The 17,956-nt window shown below is 38.8% G+C and overlaps 2 protein-coding genes across 2 annotated transcripts in view; one reads left to right on the top strand and one right to left on the bottom strand.

Moving 5' to 3' along the window:
- The window catches only part of LOC127633508 (rho GTPase-activating protein 23-like), a 64,345-nt gene extending 51,640 nt beyond the window's left edge, over positions 1–12,705 (top strand). The window contains exons 10-24 of the mRNA XM_052112667.1: positions 899–938; positions 1,039–1,176; positions 1,420–1,740; positions 1,872–1,933; positions 2,055–2,164; positions 2,518–2,636; positions 4,442–4,594; positions 5,249–5,327; positions 5,439–5,512; positions 5,604–5,693; positions 5,802–5,927; positions 6,461–6,502; positions 6,755–6,848; positions 10,469–10,500; positions 10,602–12,705. Coding sequence (XP_051968627.1) covers positions 899–938; positions 1,039–1,176; positions 1,420–1,740; positions 1,872–1,933; positions 2,055–2,164; positions 2,518–2,636; positions 4,442–4,594; positions 5,249–5,327; positions 5,439–5,512; positions 5,604–5,693; positions 5,802–5,927; positions 6,461–6,502; positions 6,755–6,848; positions 10,469–10,500; positions 10,602–11,471 — 2,350 coding nt within the window. The 3' untranslated portion in view covers positions 11,472–12,705. The remainder of the gene's footprint in view (positions 1–898; positions 939–1,038; positions 1,177–1,419; positions 1,741–1,871; positions 1,934–2,054; positions 2,165–2,517; positions 2,637–4,441; positions 4,595–5,248; positions 5,328–5,438; positions 5,513–5,603; positions 5,694–5,801; positions 5,928–6,460; positions 6,503–6,754; positions 6,849–10,468; positions 10,501–10,601) is intronic.
- Positions 12,706–12,832: 127 nt separating this feature from the next.
- On the bottom strand, positions 12,833–16,889 carry LOC127633509 (protein HEXIM1-like). Its single transcript, XM_052112669.1, has 2 exons — positions 16,736–16,889; positions 12,833–16,503 (listed from the first exon to the last, which is right to left on the bottom strand). Exon 2 carries the CDS (start codon positions 16,485–16,487, stop codon positions 15,495–15,497), a length of 993 nt encoding a protein of 330 aa, XP_051968629.1. The 5' UTR covers positions 16,488–16,503; positions 16,736–16,889; the 3' UTR covers positions 12,833–15,494.
- Positions 16,890–17,956: the final 1,067 nt, after the last annotated feature.

The raw sequence follows: 17,956 nt of genomic DNA, 5'->3' as shown, positions 1-17,956 counted from the left end.
AAAATTATGATGTCACCAAAAATTATGATATTAAAATCCTCATTCTGCATTTATGATGAATAACGAGATTAAAAAGCATGCCTTAAAAATGATAGTCTTAAAACCCCCAGTGAGCAAGCTAAAGGCAACCGTGGCAAGGAAAACTAAATTTCATAATATGGAGATTATGGAGAAAAATAACCTTGGGAGTAGCCAGGCTCACCAGGGGGCTAAACAGCATGAACACAACATCAGTATTTGTTATCTATGTGTAATACAAGTCTTGATTTAAGTAAGTCAACTGAGTAGATGTTGTTGGCCAATGTTTAAATGAAAAAGATTTTGTACGAACTATAAGACTGATGATTAAGTGTCTATGAATTCTAGGAAGGAGAAAGAAAAAATGGGAGTGATAAACCAAAGGAAAAAAAAAATCAATAAATCATATTTACATGTAACAGCCCAGTAGTTGATGATTTACAAAAAAAAAAAAAAAAAATGCAAATCAGCAAAAAACAGAAGAACTTCATTGAACGTGCAAAGGATGGCTGTATGAAAGTAAATGTATTGTACAAAAAGGAATTAAACATTCATCTGTTTCACACCCACACCTATCATATCGCTTCTGAAGTCATTGATTAACTACTGGAGCCATATGGATTACTTTATGTTGCCTTAATGTTTTTTGTTCTGTCACCATTCACTTTCATTGTATGGACCTACAGATCTGAAATATCCTTCTAAAAATCTTAGTTTGTGTTCTGCAGAAGAAAGAAAGTCATACAAACCTTGGATGGCACAAGGGTGAGGAAATTATGAAAGTCACTTTTTGTGTGAACAATCCCCTTAAGTCTTGCTTGAGTGTATAAATACAATTTGGGCCGATCTATGTATGTAACATTGTGTTCTCCTTTTACAGAAGACTACCAAAAAGGGTGAAAAGCTTTTTTGCAGATGGAGTGAGTTCTTCCCTTCTATAACAGACAGTAGTTTTTATCCATTAAGAGTCTATTAAGGAATGGAGAGTGAAGAGAGTGTGTTTCTTGCATATTTTTCCAGTCTTTGGAGAGCCTTCGAATGGCAGAGGAAGCCCGCTCTAAACGTCACTCCACCTCTGAACTGGGGAGCATCACTCTCTCTGACATCAGGAAAGAAGGCTGGCTTCACTATAAACAGATTCTTACTGAGAAGGGAAAGGTCTGACACCCACTTTCCCCCTTATCTGGCATGAATCTGTTTATTTGTCATTTGTTTTCAGAGTTTTTTATTAGGTTATCATTATCCTGGGTTATCTTGTTCCATGTTTCATACTGTTCATACTTAAACCTAGGGTTAAGTGTAGTGTTTAAGCCTATGTTTAACATTTAATTGTATTAAGCCTTGTGTATGTGTGATCGCTCACACGTTTCCTAAATCCTCTGGTGTCTGTATTGTAAACAGAAAGTAGGCGGAGGCATGCGGCCATGGAAACGTGTCTTCTCTGTGCTGCGATCCCATTCGCTCTTCCTCTTCAAGGACAAGCGCGAGGCGGTGCTTCATGCGGCCGGAGCAGGAAGTCACGGCAACAGTCAAGGGGAGGACGAGCAGCCAATCAGCATTCGAGGCTGCTTGATTGACATCGCTTACAGCGAGACAAAGCGCAAGCACACCTTGCGGTTGACGACGCAAGACTTCTGCGAGTACCTGCTACAGGCGGAGGACAGGGATGACATGCTGAGCTGGATCAGAGTCATCAGAGAGAACAGCAAGACTGACAACGAGGTTTGTTTGTGCACAAATGGAGAGCAGAGATTGCAGAGATTTTTTGCCAGTTGTTCTAATGTGTATGCATGCATAAATGAATAAAATATAAAGGATGCTATATAAGAAGCTGTCTTTGTGCTCTGTTGCAGGAACTAGGTTTCTCCAGACAGGCTCTCATCAATAAGAGGCTAAATGACTATAGGAAACAGAGGTGATTTCTCTTTCCTACCTTATGGTATATATGATGTGGTGATGCCATTATTATGTTGTTGATGTGCCAACTATAACTAGTGTGTCAGTTTATTATAGATCTTCTCTCTTTCCTTTTGCAGTCCAACAAGCAGTAAGCCAGATACTTCTCCTAGGATCCATCGGATGATGCCACCTTTCCTCCTCTCAAAGACTGAAAATACATCAGGAGTGAACCGTACCCCAGGGAAAGGTGAGCTCAGTGAACCATGATAAACTCGTTCTGATACTAAGCCCCACCCCTTCACCTACTCTCTGCTCAAAATAGGAAGTCTTGTCGCAGCTGTAGCCTTGTGGGCAGTGCTCAAACATATGGTGCAGTAGCATCACAGTCAACCCTATTTCAAGTCCCACCTCAAGGACCTTTCCCAATCCTGTTCCCCCTTTTCTTTCCTGTTGTTTCTTTTCTCCCTTTCTTACCTATCAAATAAAGGTGAAAAATGGCAAAATGATTTGTTCAAAGAATACTGAAAATTGTATGGATTTTTATCTTGTGTCTTTTTTTTCCTCTATGTAAAATCTTTTACTTTCTCCCAACTCTAATAGATGAAAGTAATCCCCCTAAGGCTCCATGGGGCATAAACATCATGAAAAAGGGAAAGAAAACTGGTCCAAAGGCTTTTGGGGTGAGGCTTGAGGACTGCCCACATGCTGCCAATAATAAGGTCAGTACGAATGCTAAAATCAGAGTCTTGATCTAGTGCTCCCCTATGGGAAATGCTAAATTATTTTGGAGCTTGACACAACCATTTGTAGGTTGATTTCTCTGAACTGTGTAAGCACAGAGGCTCTGTGGTGCTATCAAAATACTGTTGTGTTTGTTTTAGCTCCCCAACAATCCTGACATAGACACATTGGCTAAACCAAAGGCGTTTGAACAACCAATGGTGGACGGGGGAGTGTTCAGTCATTATTTTTTGCAGTTCTGCTCAGTGATGCTAGTGGCACAGAAATTACACACTTCACCTTAAAGTATACTTAAGCATACATCCGTCTCTCTAAAACAAACCTAAATAACTGGGTTTGTATCTATGAAAAAACTAGGTTTAAATCGGTTACACTTTATTTTTCGCTGTCTGTGTTACAGTGTATTTACAAGTTATTACAACAATAATTAATGTTAGTAACGTGTAATATATGTAACACTGTAAAATTAAGTATTACCACAAAAACCCAGTGTTTCTTCATCAAAAAGAAGTTTGAAAAAGCTGAGCAACAACATAATGCTTGCAACCATTCAGACACCGGCCATGCTGCTGTGGGAGGCGTTTAGAGGTACATTTAAGGACTAGTATGTAAAACATCAACTAATATGACATTAAAATGTGTTATCAATGACTTCATGCCTCATTCTATGAGAAGAATTCACAATAGATGTAACTGCTCAATGATGATTAAATGTAATATATATGCACTAGATTATGTGTAATTTGTCTTGTTTACATTTTGCATTCATGGCACTAATGTGCTAACATGCTATACTTGGCCATAATTTGTGCCGATTACACTCTGTTATGTAATTTATGATGACACTGATACTACTGCAAAGATGGGTGTATAAAAGAGTGTTAATGGGTAGAAAACAGACACAAAAAATGACGCTAGGCATCTTTCACTTTGGTGAATGTGTGAATGGCTTTCGCTGCAGACGGCACATGAGCGAAGCAGCATACCAAACAACAGATTGAAGAGGTACTTAAGAGTATTTGAGTATATATGATTTCTTCTGTAATGACAGAAGATTAAAACTGCATGACATAGTCTTGGTAAATGTGTCTATGCGAACGATCATACTAATGTAGGTAAATCTGCACCAGCTCGCCAATAACTCTGTATGCTGGTGTGTTCATGTTGACTGATCTTAAATGACCGAACGGGAATTAGCTGTCACCTCAAAGTAGGTGGAGCTCCAGGTCACACCTACCGATGACATGGACCAATGGCAGTAATTGCAGCCAATATGAAGTTTTTCTGAAAGTTCACACTGGCAAGCTGTTACAAACCACCTAAACAAACTCAAAAACACATTCGTTTTGGCCAGATTTTATGTTTATTATGTATTAAGTCACACACATTTGTTATTCAATTTCTTATGAAGGGGCCAGAAGACTTAAAATTTAAATTGAGAACTAAACTTTAATGCTGTATAATAGGCCTGTATAAATTAGTATGGACAGAGAGATGTAGTAATAATTTCTTAAGTGTCGTGTGTGTGTGTGTGTGTGTGTGTGTGTGTGTGTGTGTGTGTGTGTGTGTGTGTGTGTGTGTGTGTGTGTGTGTGTGTGTGTGTGTGTGTGTGGGCAGGTTTGAGTGGTTTACAAGGGTTTGATTTATGTTACAAACTGGTAATTACAAGGGTATTATGCTATAAATGTGGTTTATGTGGACATTTCTAGTGTCCCCATAATCCAAATTGCTTAAAAATCATTATGTCCATGGAGAGTCCTCATAAAGATATGTGTGTGTGTAGTTTGTCCCACAGATTGTGGAGACTTGCTGTCGTTTGGTGGAGGAGATGGGTTTGGAATATACTGGCATCTACAGAGTGCCAGGGAACAATGCCATGGTGTCTTCTCTTCAGGACCAGCTCAACAAGGGCCTGGACATAAACACTGCAGAAGAGGTGAGGAGGGAGTACAAGTAAAAGGGAGAAAAGCAATCACACCCCATAGGAAAACTTTATTGCTCATGTTATTGCGTATTGCTCTTTTATAACTCGACAGACTTCATGGAGTTTTTAAGTTATGTATCATAGAATATCAACTTTATCACAGATGTTTCTCCTAAAATTCCATAGGAAAACACAAAAACAAACCAACATATATCATAAAATTGTTGACATACAGTAAGAGTATAGAGCTGTAAAATGAATATGGATACCGGATAGCAAAGCTGTCTCCAAGGGCATAGCCAATAAAAATGGATTGGAAACATTTTTACCCAGTTTCTTTTTTTAATTTACCAAATTCTCCTTAATAACAGAAAGGCGTCACATTCAAACAGTTCTTTCAGAAATGTATGCTTTTTTTTAAACTATCTTAAAGTCCAAGAATAATCTGTAATATTCTGGGTGGGCCTGGATCTAATTTGAATGGGCCCAGGCCCACTCCAGCCCAGATTACATGATATTACTGGAGTCTTTTTCTCAGGAGAAAGAGCTGAGAAGCAGGAGTTGAGAAAAGTCTCAGCATGCTCTCCTTTTAATCTAATTTCTGCCTTCGATTCATTATCATTTGCAATTTTTCTTCCCTGTGGGATCCCCTCTTTTTGTTCACAGAGATGGCAAGACCTGAACGTCATCAGCAGTCTATTAAAGTCTTTCTTCAGGAAGCTTCCAGAACCTCTCTTTACAGATGGTATGTTGAATTCAGCTCCCTCTTTAATGCTTTTACACTAAGCTTTACATGGGTGTCAGACTGAGTGGGCCACATTTCACAAGATAGCTCACTGCTGCCCTCTATCTGCAGATAAATATAATGACTTCATTGATGCCAACCGTTTGGAGGATGCAGGAGACCGCTTGAAAACTATGAGGAAACTGGTATGTGCCATTAGATTTTTTTATCAATTATTTTCCCTTCTTTTGCAGTTAATTAACAAAATGTTCTGATCTCTATTTTTGTCCCTTTTAGATACGTGATCTTCCAGATCACTACTACCACACTCTGAAGTTTTTAACTGGTCACCTGAAAACAGTCGCAGACCATTCAGAAAAAAATAAGGTTATTGCTGTGCAAGGCTTACCTGGTCTACAATGATTTTAATATTCAAGAGAAATTTCAGATAAAACTGTCACTTTGAATAAACTCCCCATTCTCTTCACTCTCCAGATGGAGCCCAGGAACCTGGCCTTGGTGTTTGGCCCCACACTGGTGCGGACCTCAGAAGACAACATGACAGACATGGTCACTCACATGCCAGACCGCTACAAGATCATAGAGAATCTCATTGTGCACGTAAGTCCTATTCAAAATGCTTTTTTTTGTGTGTCTATTTTCTCTCTGACTTGCCTACCTAAATATTAAATGAATATTCCAGATTCAAGTTTAAGGAATGCTCCACGCTCAATACAAGTTAAGCTCATTTAGCAGCATTAATGGCATTATTTTGATTACCACAAAAAGTCATTTTGACATGTCTCTCATTTATCTAAAAACAATTATTGAGGTTACAATGAAAGTGAATGGAGCCAGTCCATAAACATTCAAATAAACACTGTTTTACAACTTCGTTGTCGTGGTGACGTAAATGCCATAATGCATGTAACATTTTCTGTTATTTTATTGTTTATGCACTGGCCCCATTTACTTCCATGGTTAGTTCTTTGCTGTAACCACAAATGTGGCTTTTTTTAAAGAAGCGAGGTACAATTTTTTGTGGTGATCACTGTTATGCCACAAATAATGTTGAAACGTTTCATTTAGCGCTTGACAAAGTTAAGACAATAAAATAAATCCTGTTTTTACGTTTTCTTTCTGTGCTTTTACAGCATATGTGGTTCTTCAGTGATGAGCTGGATAAGGATGAGAAGGTACTGTGTTTCTTTTATAACCATATTAAATATGTATTACATTTAATAAGGGGACTCACCCTTGAGAATTAGCCCCAAGCAGAGTTCTTGAGAGTCTTTGCTTTCTGTCTCATCATCCAGATGTTAATAGGTTAGAATCACTGTTTCAGTGCAAACAAATGGTTGTACACAGTTAAGTGTTGTTCAACTTGTTGTAAGAAAATTCTGTATTAGCTGATAAAAGTGGACATCCATCTCTTGCTGCTTCTGCAGACACCAGAGGACCAGCAGGACGTACAGCCTGTTCCAAACATTGACCACCTACTGTCAAACATTGGCAGGACGTTGCCGTTGGGAGACTCCTCAGGTGAGAGGTACTGGCATGATATGAGATGAGCTTAGATGTGTGGCTTGTTGTCACAGGTACTGTACATGTAACCAAGTAACCAACTGCAATGCAAGAAAAAGACCAGCAATACAAGCTCCTTCATGTGAATCTGAGTTCTAACTATCTGCGAGAGAGACATGCCACATTTCATTTTCGTGGTCACTTGATTTGTATTTCTGCAGTGTTGGGATGGGTAGCCACTCCCACATTGAAAAATTATAGAACCACAATCTTGCAACTCATGAATATTAAACATCAAATCTGGATGAGGAGAGATTGATTGGGGAAGTTGATAAACATCTGATAATATGTCAAATCCCTCAAGTTCCACAAGTAAAACTATAAAATGGACACTTTCTTACCCAGTATTCTGTCTTATTTTCCAGGGAAAATATCTTAAAATAGATTAATTTATTCGAGAAGCAAAATTACATTAGATATTAAGGGCTCTATTTTAAGAGCGCCAGCGCTAAGCAAAGCAATATGCGCTATGCAATATATCATATGAGCAAAGTCAGTGGATATGGCCATTATGTTTTGGTATTTTCACGCAAGTATGCTCAAAGTCTAGGCGCAAGTGGGTTTGGTGAAATTGTGCATGCAACATGCTAATTGTTCAAGTGCAGTTTAATTCTGAGGTTCTTCTCCAGTTATTGTACTGTCTGCATCCTATTATATTCAGTATTTCATTTCCTGTCAAGCACCAGTGATATAAACAAAGACAGCACATTTATAAGAAGTTCATAGTGTAAATTAATTTGATTAATGAGTAAAATGTGTTAATTGAAATACAAAAAACATAAACCAAAAATGGTTTTAAATTAAAATTACATTTAAAACCTATCAAAAATATAATTAAAGTATCTAAGTGGTAAAAAAGGAAAATCATAACCACCTCCCCAAATCCAAACATTTTATCCTCTCAGACTTCTTCCACTGGCCCCTTTTGCAGTGACTTATAAACCATTATGACAACAACTGGAAAAATACCATTACAAATTAGATCATTAATAAATTTGTAAGTATAAACTTTATTATAATAATTGAAAAATAAACCATGACCTTTAGAAAGTTCAATCTCATCATTTTTTGTTTCATAAAACGACTACAACAGTGATTTTTCAGGACATAATTTGATGTTCCACTATATTTTCAGAGTTTGGATATGAACTTGAAAACAAAGTTCTGGTGAAATCTCCAGACTTTAAATGCAGGAACTGAGGAATAGAGGTGCTTCTGAAACATCTTAGTACAGTGACTTATTTCTCAGGAAAATAGCAAACTGCGCTTTGCGGCACTTCATTAACATACAATGCACCCACAGTTTGCACGCATAAACCCACAGATAGCACAAACACTCCCACACACAACCACTTGAGCTATGCGCGGCCATAAAATTGCACTTAGAATTAGTGCTCTCACGAAAATGAGATATGATGTTGGGAATGGTAGTTGTGCTGCACCTAGTGCGGTCATGAAAACAGAGCCCTAATACAATTATTGTATTCTTAATACAATTAAAAGTATATTTGCTACTGGAGTAAGAAAAATTCACTTAATTAAAAAAAACAAAAAAACTTTTATTTTTCTTACCCCATTGGCAAATTATTTTAAGCCTAAAAACCTTACAAATTGTGTTATTCTTTTGTTAAAAAAGACTTAATTTTGAGAAGTAATTTTGCTTCTCAAGTAAATGAATCTTGTTGTAAGGATGTTTAAATATTATTTCTTAAAAACAAGACAAATATAGTAATATTACAGTGAGTGGATTGTAAGTGTAAGAGAGCACACAAACAGGAAACTCGGACAAAATAAATTGCTTGTCTCCCCTGGTTAAGACACGGCAATAACACATCCAGCTCTTCTTGCTCCTCATTCTATTAATTATCTATTCAGTCATTTTCTTCTTTCTTACTGAGAAATTGTTTACCTTTTCACTGTAATCTCTATTTGTATTTTTCCTTTATTCTTTTTAAACTCACTCACTTTTCACCTACTATGTCTCTTCTGTTTCTCTCTCCTTTTACTCTCATATCTCTCTCACACACTCTCTGGACACCCTCTGCATCATTCTGCTAGCTGAGCCAATGGAGCAAAGTTTGCGGTAGGCACAGTAATCCCACCACACCCTGAGTGTGTTTGTGCATTGTGTATTTATCAAATTCAACAGATGGTTTATTTGACCATCTGCTGCAGTTTTTCATGTTCTACCTTCAATTCTGTTGAATTCTGTTTGCTCATTACAAGGGCATGTGTTCTCATCTCTTAAAGTGGTCATACCATGAGAAATCAAAATGTCTTTCATCTTTCCTCCCCAGTCTAAAAAGGATTGTTTTGTGAATTTGACACATTGGGCGGGAAATGCTGTTAGCTACTAAAATATTCTTCGGTCAGACGCGAACGCAATGAGTCGTGATGCAAATTTGATCATAAGCAGAGTGCTCGAGCACTAAACTGTGCATATTCTGAACACGCTGAATGTGCATGCTCCTGGAATTATTTGCAGTTGTTAGTGAGTCCACAAGGTGGAAAAACTCACAGTTGAGCCGTTGGTGTCACGAAAAGTGCTAGAAGATGTAATCGCTGATAAAAAACAGGAAAAGAAGGTTACTAATATGACTGGATTCTTCAATTATTTTATTAGTAATCATGATTTTATACATGTGTTTCAAATTTACAATTCATTTCATTTTGAATGAGGAAAAAATGACTGAGTGCACCTTTAAATTAAACTCCAAAGATTGGTACCTCAGATACACACTCATGCTAACTGCACAATGTAATGCAGGCTGTGCGAAGAGACCATTATTAAAGGAGGGAGGAGTTAAAACCTACAGTATATTGGAGCTGACAGCAAAACGCAGCCCGTGTTTGAGCAAAGTACTGTCACTCATTTCACATGTGAAGAGGGTGTTTATATATATGCCTTAAAGACACAGCAGCAAATATACTGCCAGAACAGAGAAAAAAACTGAGAATGGGAAATGGTAATAAGAAAATAAATTGGGAGTAAATATCAGTGGAAATATTGTTAACTTTTTAAGTGGACCTCAGGAAAAAACAAATATTAAAAAAAAAAAAAAAATACAAAAGTATGATATGACCTCTTTAAAGGGATTGTTCAACCAAATATTTAAAATTCTCATCATTTACTCACCCTCGTGCCATCCCAGATGTGTATGAATTTCTATCTTCAGCAGAACGTAAACAAAGATTTTTAGAACAATATTTCAGTTCTTTAGGCCCATACAATGCAAATGAATGGTGACCAGATCTTTGTAGCTCCAAAAATCACATAAAGGAAACATAAAAATAATCCATAAGACTCCAGTGTTTAAATCCATATCTTCAGAAACAATATTATAGGTGAAAAATATTGAAAAACAAAAAATGTTTAAGTAATTTTCTACTTTAAATCTCCACTTTAACTTTCACTTCAGAAACCATAGATTCTACCACATGTGACTTTCAGATGTAAAAGTGAAAGTGGAAATTTAGAGTAAAAAAAAGACTTAATTAATTCATCTGTGTCTCACCCACAACAATTATATAGCTCCCTCATTTTACATCTATGTGTTCACTTTTCTTCCCCTGTATAGATTCCACCAACAGCGACTCAGCTAAACCTAAGGTAGGAATCTCATTGTTTTTCTCAGATTCAGCTAAAAAAGCATAACAACATTGGGTTTTGCAATAATCTCTGGTACGAAACAACTTCCTGTTTCATTACAGGGAGCTTCGGCTTCCAAAAAAGACATGAGTGCCAAGGACTTCCTCCCCCTGTCCATTATATCAGCCGTGACCCGAAAGAGAAAGAAACGCCAGAGCACCTGCCCTTCAGGTAGCAGCACTGATGAGGACTCTGAGCACGAGCCGATCAAAGCAAGCAACTTTGAGGAGATGAGTATGGACAGAGATGGTGGAAGCAAAGCAAGACAGAGCAAACAACTACCCCGAACATCAGAAGACAAAACGGATACAGGCAAGATGGAGGGAACTCGAGAACAGGTGGAGGAGGACCAAGAAGGAGTGAGGGTAACGGAAGAGGAGAGTGTCGTTCAGGAAAAGGTTGGGATTGGAGTCGAGGTTTGTGAGAGAGAACAGACAGGTCTGATGCGATCTCAACGACCTCGAAGCTTTCTATATTCACACCAACAGAGTGTGTCAGGCCTTAGAGCATCATCACAGCCAAGCAACTCCTCTTCCTCCACCTGCTCCAACTCACCACAACCTTCAAGTATCACTACAAATCTTCTCACCCGGAGGAAATTGAGAGGAGGGAGAGTGCGATCTCACTCGCTGTATGTGGAACAGGGCAGGTCCAGAGAGGAGCAGGACTCGGAGATGCTGCCTGTCACTCACACCCGCCCTCTCGGATTCTCTAGAGTCAAAGCCTCTCTTGTTAAAGGCCAAGAGAGGCTGCGTCAAGCAGTGTTGCCCAGAAGGAGCTGGATGAGCCAAGATCAAGCCAGTCCCCTGGCCCCAACCGATGGCTTTCTGGGAGTGGTGGGTCAGCAACGGCCGGGCTCGACGGAGACGCGGCACAGGAGAAGAGACCGGAGGCGCCACACAGTGTTGGTTAATATGCCCGGGGAGGGATGACCGAGCATTCTGACACTTTAAAACAGTAACCAATAAACAAACACTTAAACAACCCCTTGCTGACCTCAGCCAGGCTCAGTTTTAAAGGTAGTTCACCCAAAAATCCTGTCAACTCTACAATTCTTTACTCATCTGTATGACTTTTGAGGGGGTTTTTTTTCATGAAATGCAAAAGAATGTCAGGCAGTTATTCTCAGTCACTATTTACTTTTATTCAGTGGAAAACGATTGTGCCTAACATCTCCTTTTCCACGGAAGAAAGAAAGACCCTGTTTACGCCTGGTATTAAGATCCACCTCAATGTTCTGATCACATGTGGTCAATCGAGACACATAACAGTTTACACCTGGTCACTTAAATGAGTCTCCTGTGACCACTTGTGTTCGGATTTCGAGGGGAGGGTCTCTGATTTCATGACGACATGCATCATTATGTCAATGTGTTACTGCATGATAGATAGTAAACTGAAAAAAAGACAAAGAAAACACGTTGTTTCTTCCAGAAGCAGTTGTAATTCAATCTAAGCACAAACTCAACATTTTGAGCAGAATTATCCATGTTTTAATGGAGGACCTGAGCTTCAGATGTGTTTGCTTCTCATCTGTGTCTCTGCATGTTGATATCAGACACACTGAAGAAGTTCCTTGAAGTTCTTATGTTTGTGTATGTTTCCGCTTTTTAAAATTTTCAGATCGGACTGTTAATTCCATTTAAAGCCACTTGTAACCGGAAAAGTTTGAACTCTTGTATTTGCGCAGCGGTTGATTGACAGGCGAGGGTTGGCGCTTCACTGCTGTCAGTGCATTAGTGTTTACACCTCAAATGCGATGTGGTCATATGCGTTTTGGACTGCCTCCCTATGCGTTTTATGATCGGGTCACAAAATTTGACAACTGAAATAATACAACTGTATTATTAATGCAGTGATCGGATTACCCAAAACGCATCTTAATACGAGATGTAAATGGGGTCAGAGTCATACGGGTTTGGAATAACATGAGGGTAAGTAAATGATGACAGAATTTTCATTTTCGGGGAAAATATTTCTTTAATACTTCTTTTCCTTCACAACCCAAGTGGTTGATTTGCATGAAACTTGTCAAGAGAATATTCTGGTCCTATTTCACTCCAAAATCAAAAGAAACAAAAAAATATATATATTTTGCTTTTAGAAAATTAAGTCTTTTTAGGGCAATTTTAAGATTTTAAGGTCATGCACATTTTACTTTGAAAATTTCATTACTGCAATGCGGAAAACAAATATATTATTTAAATATCAGTATTTAAAAAAAAATAATAATATATATATATATATATATATATATATATATATATATATATATTTTAAAACAGCTGGAGGTGTTACGATAATGTGAATTGGAGAGTAAAATTCAGGGAAGTGTCCTGAAATGAATCTCAAAAGACAAAAAAAATCAATGGTCGTAAATGTAGGCTTAATTTTCTTTATACAATATAAAATTTCATTTTTATTTTTTATTGAAGGTTAAATATGACCAGGACATATTCTTGACAGGTTTTGTGAGAATCCAAAGTGGAGGGCGTCTATGACCTATTACTAAAGCCTATAGGTCATACTACCATATGACAGAGCACCGTTTTCATTCTATATTAACAAGGGTTTGCACACCAGCTCAGCATTCATTTCAAGCACAATATGGCACCTACTGTAGTCTCTGGTGCAGCAATCTTAAAGAGAATTGTATGCGTTAAACAGTTTGTTAAAATACCTTTCAGTGCTCCCAACTGTTTCTTAAAAAGAGTTTTTTCTTATGCCTCACACAGAAATACCTGCCCTTTAAAAAGGCTCCATGCAGAATTGTCATACTAACAGATATCAAAGCTGTTGTCCTTGAATACCAACTCACTGTGCTCTTCTGTATGTTTCACTCCAAAAAGCTTTGATAAACTTGTGCAAGACAGTTCATTTTCTGTGACCAGCAAGTGTGTTTGTCAACTTAATGTCCACTTGTGATCTAATCTCCTATACTGATGGTTATGTGTGTTTTTACCCCCCCGTGCATGTAAATATATATATGGGTGATTGTGTAGATCAACTTTTGTAACAAATGTACAAAATCTTGCTAAGTTAACCTCTGTGTACAAATGATAAATATGACATAATATATATAATTTGTTTTCAATTGTTTCTTACTCATTGTGCAATAGTCTGTATTCTGGTTTTCCTTTGTGCTGTTACATAAAGAATATATTATGTCTGTGTGATGCATGTGTGCGGAAAAAGCCTAGAAGACCTACACGATATTGAAAAGATTCGGGTTCATATGAATATTTATAGTTACCTTCTATGTTATAACAATTCTACAACCATATAATAATTGCTCAAACTGTTTTTTAAATCCAGAGAGGAAAATTCTTATCAAACTGACAAATTTCTGATATGTCCCAAAAAAAGGATTTGGTGCAGACCAATGACAAAACAAAAATCCGTTCACACAAACAATGGTTTTGTGAATGTTAGGCAAAATGAGAGATCTTTGATTAAACAAGAAATCCTTACAGTTGTGTTATAATAATATAAAATCACATTATGGGTTTGTCCATATAAGGAGACATGTCAAATGAATAGTTAGGGGCTGTTCAGACAAAACATGTTCTTACATTATAAAAAAAGCAAAATGAATAGAACACAACACAGGTGTCTCAGGTCAGACTTTAAAAGGAATAGTTCACACAACAATGAAAATGCATCATTTACTCACGCTCATGACATCACGGAGGTGTACGTAAGTTTTAGGTGTACGATTTATTTTCCAGCTGTAGGTCCATAAAATGCAAGTGAATGGTCGCAAGAACTTTGAAGCTCCAAAAAAGCACATAAGACTCCAGTGGGTAAATCCAAATCTTCAGAAGCATTAAGTGCAGGTGAAAAACAGATCACCTCCCTGCCCAGTAGGTGGTGATATGCATGAAGAATGTGAAACGGCAAAAATAAAAGAACGTAAAATTGGAGATACATTTTTAAAAAGGACTTAAAAATGTATATGTTTCACCCACATCCATCATATTGCTTGTGAAGATATGGATTTAATAACTGGAGTCATATGGATAACTTTATGATGCCTTTATGTGCTTTTTGGAGACTAAAATTTCTGGTAACCATTCACTTGCATTGTATAGACCTACAGAGCGGAGATATTCTTCAGAACATCTTTGTGTTCTGCATAAGAAAGCCAAACACATCTGGGGTAGCATGAAGGCAAGTGATGAGAATTTTCATTTTTAGGTGAACCGTCCCTTCTACTGTTTCTAGTGCTTATAACTTAACACGGCAAAACGGTCAAACGCGTCGTCTATCGCGAAAAATACGTGTTCTGTGTGAACGGCCCCTTATATTGGAATTTAAAACACCGTTCCGGACAAGTGATTGAACCGCCAGTCACCATATAAAAGTACATAAATTGGAACTGAAATGTGGAATAATTTAATGGACGATATATTTGGGTAAAGCACGATAAAATACCGTACACGGTTTTCCACTGTATACAACACTGTATTTGCCATGCATTAACACATTGAAGCATGTGCGCCATCAATAATGAATCTGAAACGCTGTTTAACTGTTCTAGTTTGAGTCTTTTTCATGAAAGGCGCTTTAAGACATTCATTACGGTAAACAAACAAAGAAGCAGAGAAGTTATTTGTAACTTCATGACAACGGCTCGTGCAAACTTAACAAGTCCGAGAAGTCAGACTGTTTTCATCATTTACATAACAAAAAGGCATTGAGGGCTATCAATTCCGTCAATTTAATAGTGCAAAACAATGTTATTAACACATATTTTATTATCGACTGACCAAATATGTGGGACCGCACATAAGATTTTAATAAACCAATGTTCTGTCAGAAAAACATTACCTTTAGACGTCATAGGCTATGAGAGTATTAGCTACCACAGAGATGCTGCTGTTTACATAAGACAGAGAAACATTAGATAGATTTGACATGTAAAACAGAAATAAAACGTATCGAAATTGAGTCAGTCACTGGGTTTGAGACTGGTTGAGTCCCGGCCCGCCAGTTTTAAGTAATAACTCGTTATTCTCGGTTCTCAGTCTCTCCAGCTCAACCTCCAGCTCCCGGACGCGCTGATCGCCGTGAGCGGCGGCGGTGCCGCTGTCAGCCGCAGAGGGCTCGGGGTTTCTCCGGGCGTGACGGAGCCAGTTGTTCTCCTCCTCTAACCGCGACATGCACTTCTCCAGCTCCAGGTATTCCCTAACCAGTTCTTGCTTGGTCATATTCTGGAGGGTCTCGACGTGGTATCTCTCATAAGTCTCCGAAAAGTCTCTCTGCAGAAACTCCCCGCCTGCCTGCCCGGGTCTGCCCATCCCGTCGCTCCCCTCGCCGTCAACGCCTTCCTCTTCGTCTTCCTCCTCGGCTTCAAAATTCTCCTCCTCGCTGGCCGTGTCGTCGGAGCGGATCGCCCCAGATCTTCGGCCGACCAGCTCCGTGTTGAGATCGGGTTCTTCGCGGTCGTGCTCCTCCATCAGGAACTGGGTGGTGTTGTACGGGGCGACGGGGAGACCTTTGGCGAACATTTCGGCTCGCATTCGCGATGCCCGTGCCGTCTCCCGGTCATCCAGCTCTTTCTTCTCTTCCCAGGTTAATTTGAAGTAAGGCTTCCAGCGGCGCTTCTTCTTGGAGGGTCGCCTCCGGTGTTTCTTCTTGCCTTGGCGGCCATCTGACAAGCCCTCGGTATGTTCTCCAGTGCAACGAGAGTCTTTCTCGGGGGTTTCGCGGACGGCGCCGGACGTTTTATCAACAGGAAACCCGTCATCGCTTGCAGCGTCGCCAGCCTTGGGCTCCAGATCGCTCCTATCCCGGCCGCGGCACATAGGATGTGTATTTCCAGACACCAGACCCCTGCAGATCTCCAGCTGATTTGTTTGCACTTGTTTCGAGGTGACGACTCTTGACAGACTCTGCCGCCCTCTGCTGTCATCCTCCGGTGTGGCTTCTTCTTTAATAAGCTCCATAACTGTACACTCCCACCTGAAGGAGATACAAGTTTGTGATCAGTGTGATGAATTGACACCCCCTTTGTTAAAACTGATGTATGGACAGAAATCAGCTTTTTTTAAAAAAGCTGCCATTTAAATCAGCCCACCATATACTAAGAAAAACATAAAAACGTCTACTGAAAAAAGTGAACGTTATTATTTGGTTTTTAACCTAAGACATATCATCAACAAACTCGCACAAGTTAAAAGTACCATCTCCTTACCGTGCAACTCAAATCTCGTGTTTGAGTTATTATGCTATCTAAGACTGTTAAATGTTAACCCTTTCCGTTCCGTGTACTATTGACTTGGTTTCTTGGCGACCACAAGAACATTTCCCTCTAGCACAAACTCCAATTCGCTTCTGCTACGGAAAGACTGGGGCTTGTGAATTTATTACCTCCCCCACGTAAAGGCGCATGCGGCCAATCTTCGTTTTCTCTGCTTTGTGGGACTTGAAGTCCCACCCAGCATTGAAATGCAACGAAATTTCATCAGCAAAACCTACATTTCCCATAACTCCTCACTTGTTTTCAGTCCCGATCAAGATACGCCCATTCGACATTCTCATTGGCTAAAAAGTTTTTTGCGCGTTCGCTGCCCCATCCGAGTATTCTGATTGGTCTTTTCCATAGTCAATCAAACAGAAAGCTGTCCCGGCCACTCTAGTGGACGCTACCAAGCTCGCCCGAAGCGGGTGCAAACATCCGCTCATTTTAGGACATTTTAAACTTTCACCGATTAATACTGAACTAACACTGCAGAATCTGTTGATGCAGTATTGCATTTACAAAACACATACTGTTAGTATGTGACATTGTGTTTGGTTGTTTAGCATTTTTACAAGAATTATGCGCCACACCCCCGGACTTCGGTAAGAATAATCCCCCTCACGCATAAAATAGTTCTACTTTCAACAGCCGTACATTCGCTCACAGTTCAGTAACGGTTGTATCTATGGGGACGACGAACTTGCAATTTATATTGACTGCAATCGTTTGTCCTTGTTGAAATGAAATGTCGCATCTCAATATAAAATATAACACGTCCTTTGCTTTTTTCTTGAATTGATCCGTAACGACGAAGTGAAGAAACGACTGCTTAGCATTGTTTGTTTTCTAGCTAGCTGAGTAATGAGGTCTAGATTAACATGAACAAGCTAGCACAAGCAACCTGATAGAAACTAAGACAATACTCCTTACTTATAAACCAAATAAACTTACACTTACATATATTTCAAATATAGAAGCTAGACTTGATATTCCTACCAGTCTCTTGACTAACATTTTATATTAGGCGGATTTACTGACGTGCTAGCTGGCAAAGTGAATCAGTTAGCCTTCTCGTATTTGTGAGACGATTAGATTTACGAGTATCGTACATTTTTTAAGAACTCACGATAGAATTTACTGATGCAATTTTCATATATAAATTTTAATACTTGG

Source organism: Xyrauchen texanus, chromosome 40 (assembly GCF_025860055.1).
Source record: "Xyrauchen texanus isolate HMW12.3.18 chromosome 40, RBS_HiC_50CHRs, whole genome shotgun sequence".
In the NCBI taxonomy this organism is placed as follows: Eukaryota; Metazoa; Chordata; class Actinopteri; order Cypriniformes; family Catostomidae; genus Xyrauchen; species Xyrauchen texanus.
The sequence above is the reverse complement of the archived record's forward strand: the minus strand, read 5'-3'. Positions and strand labels throughout refer to the sequence as shown.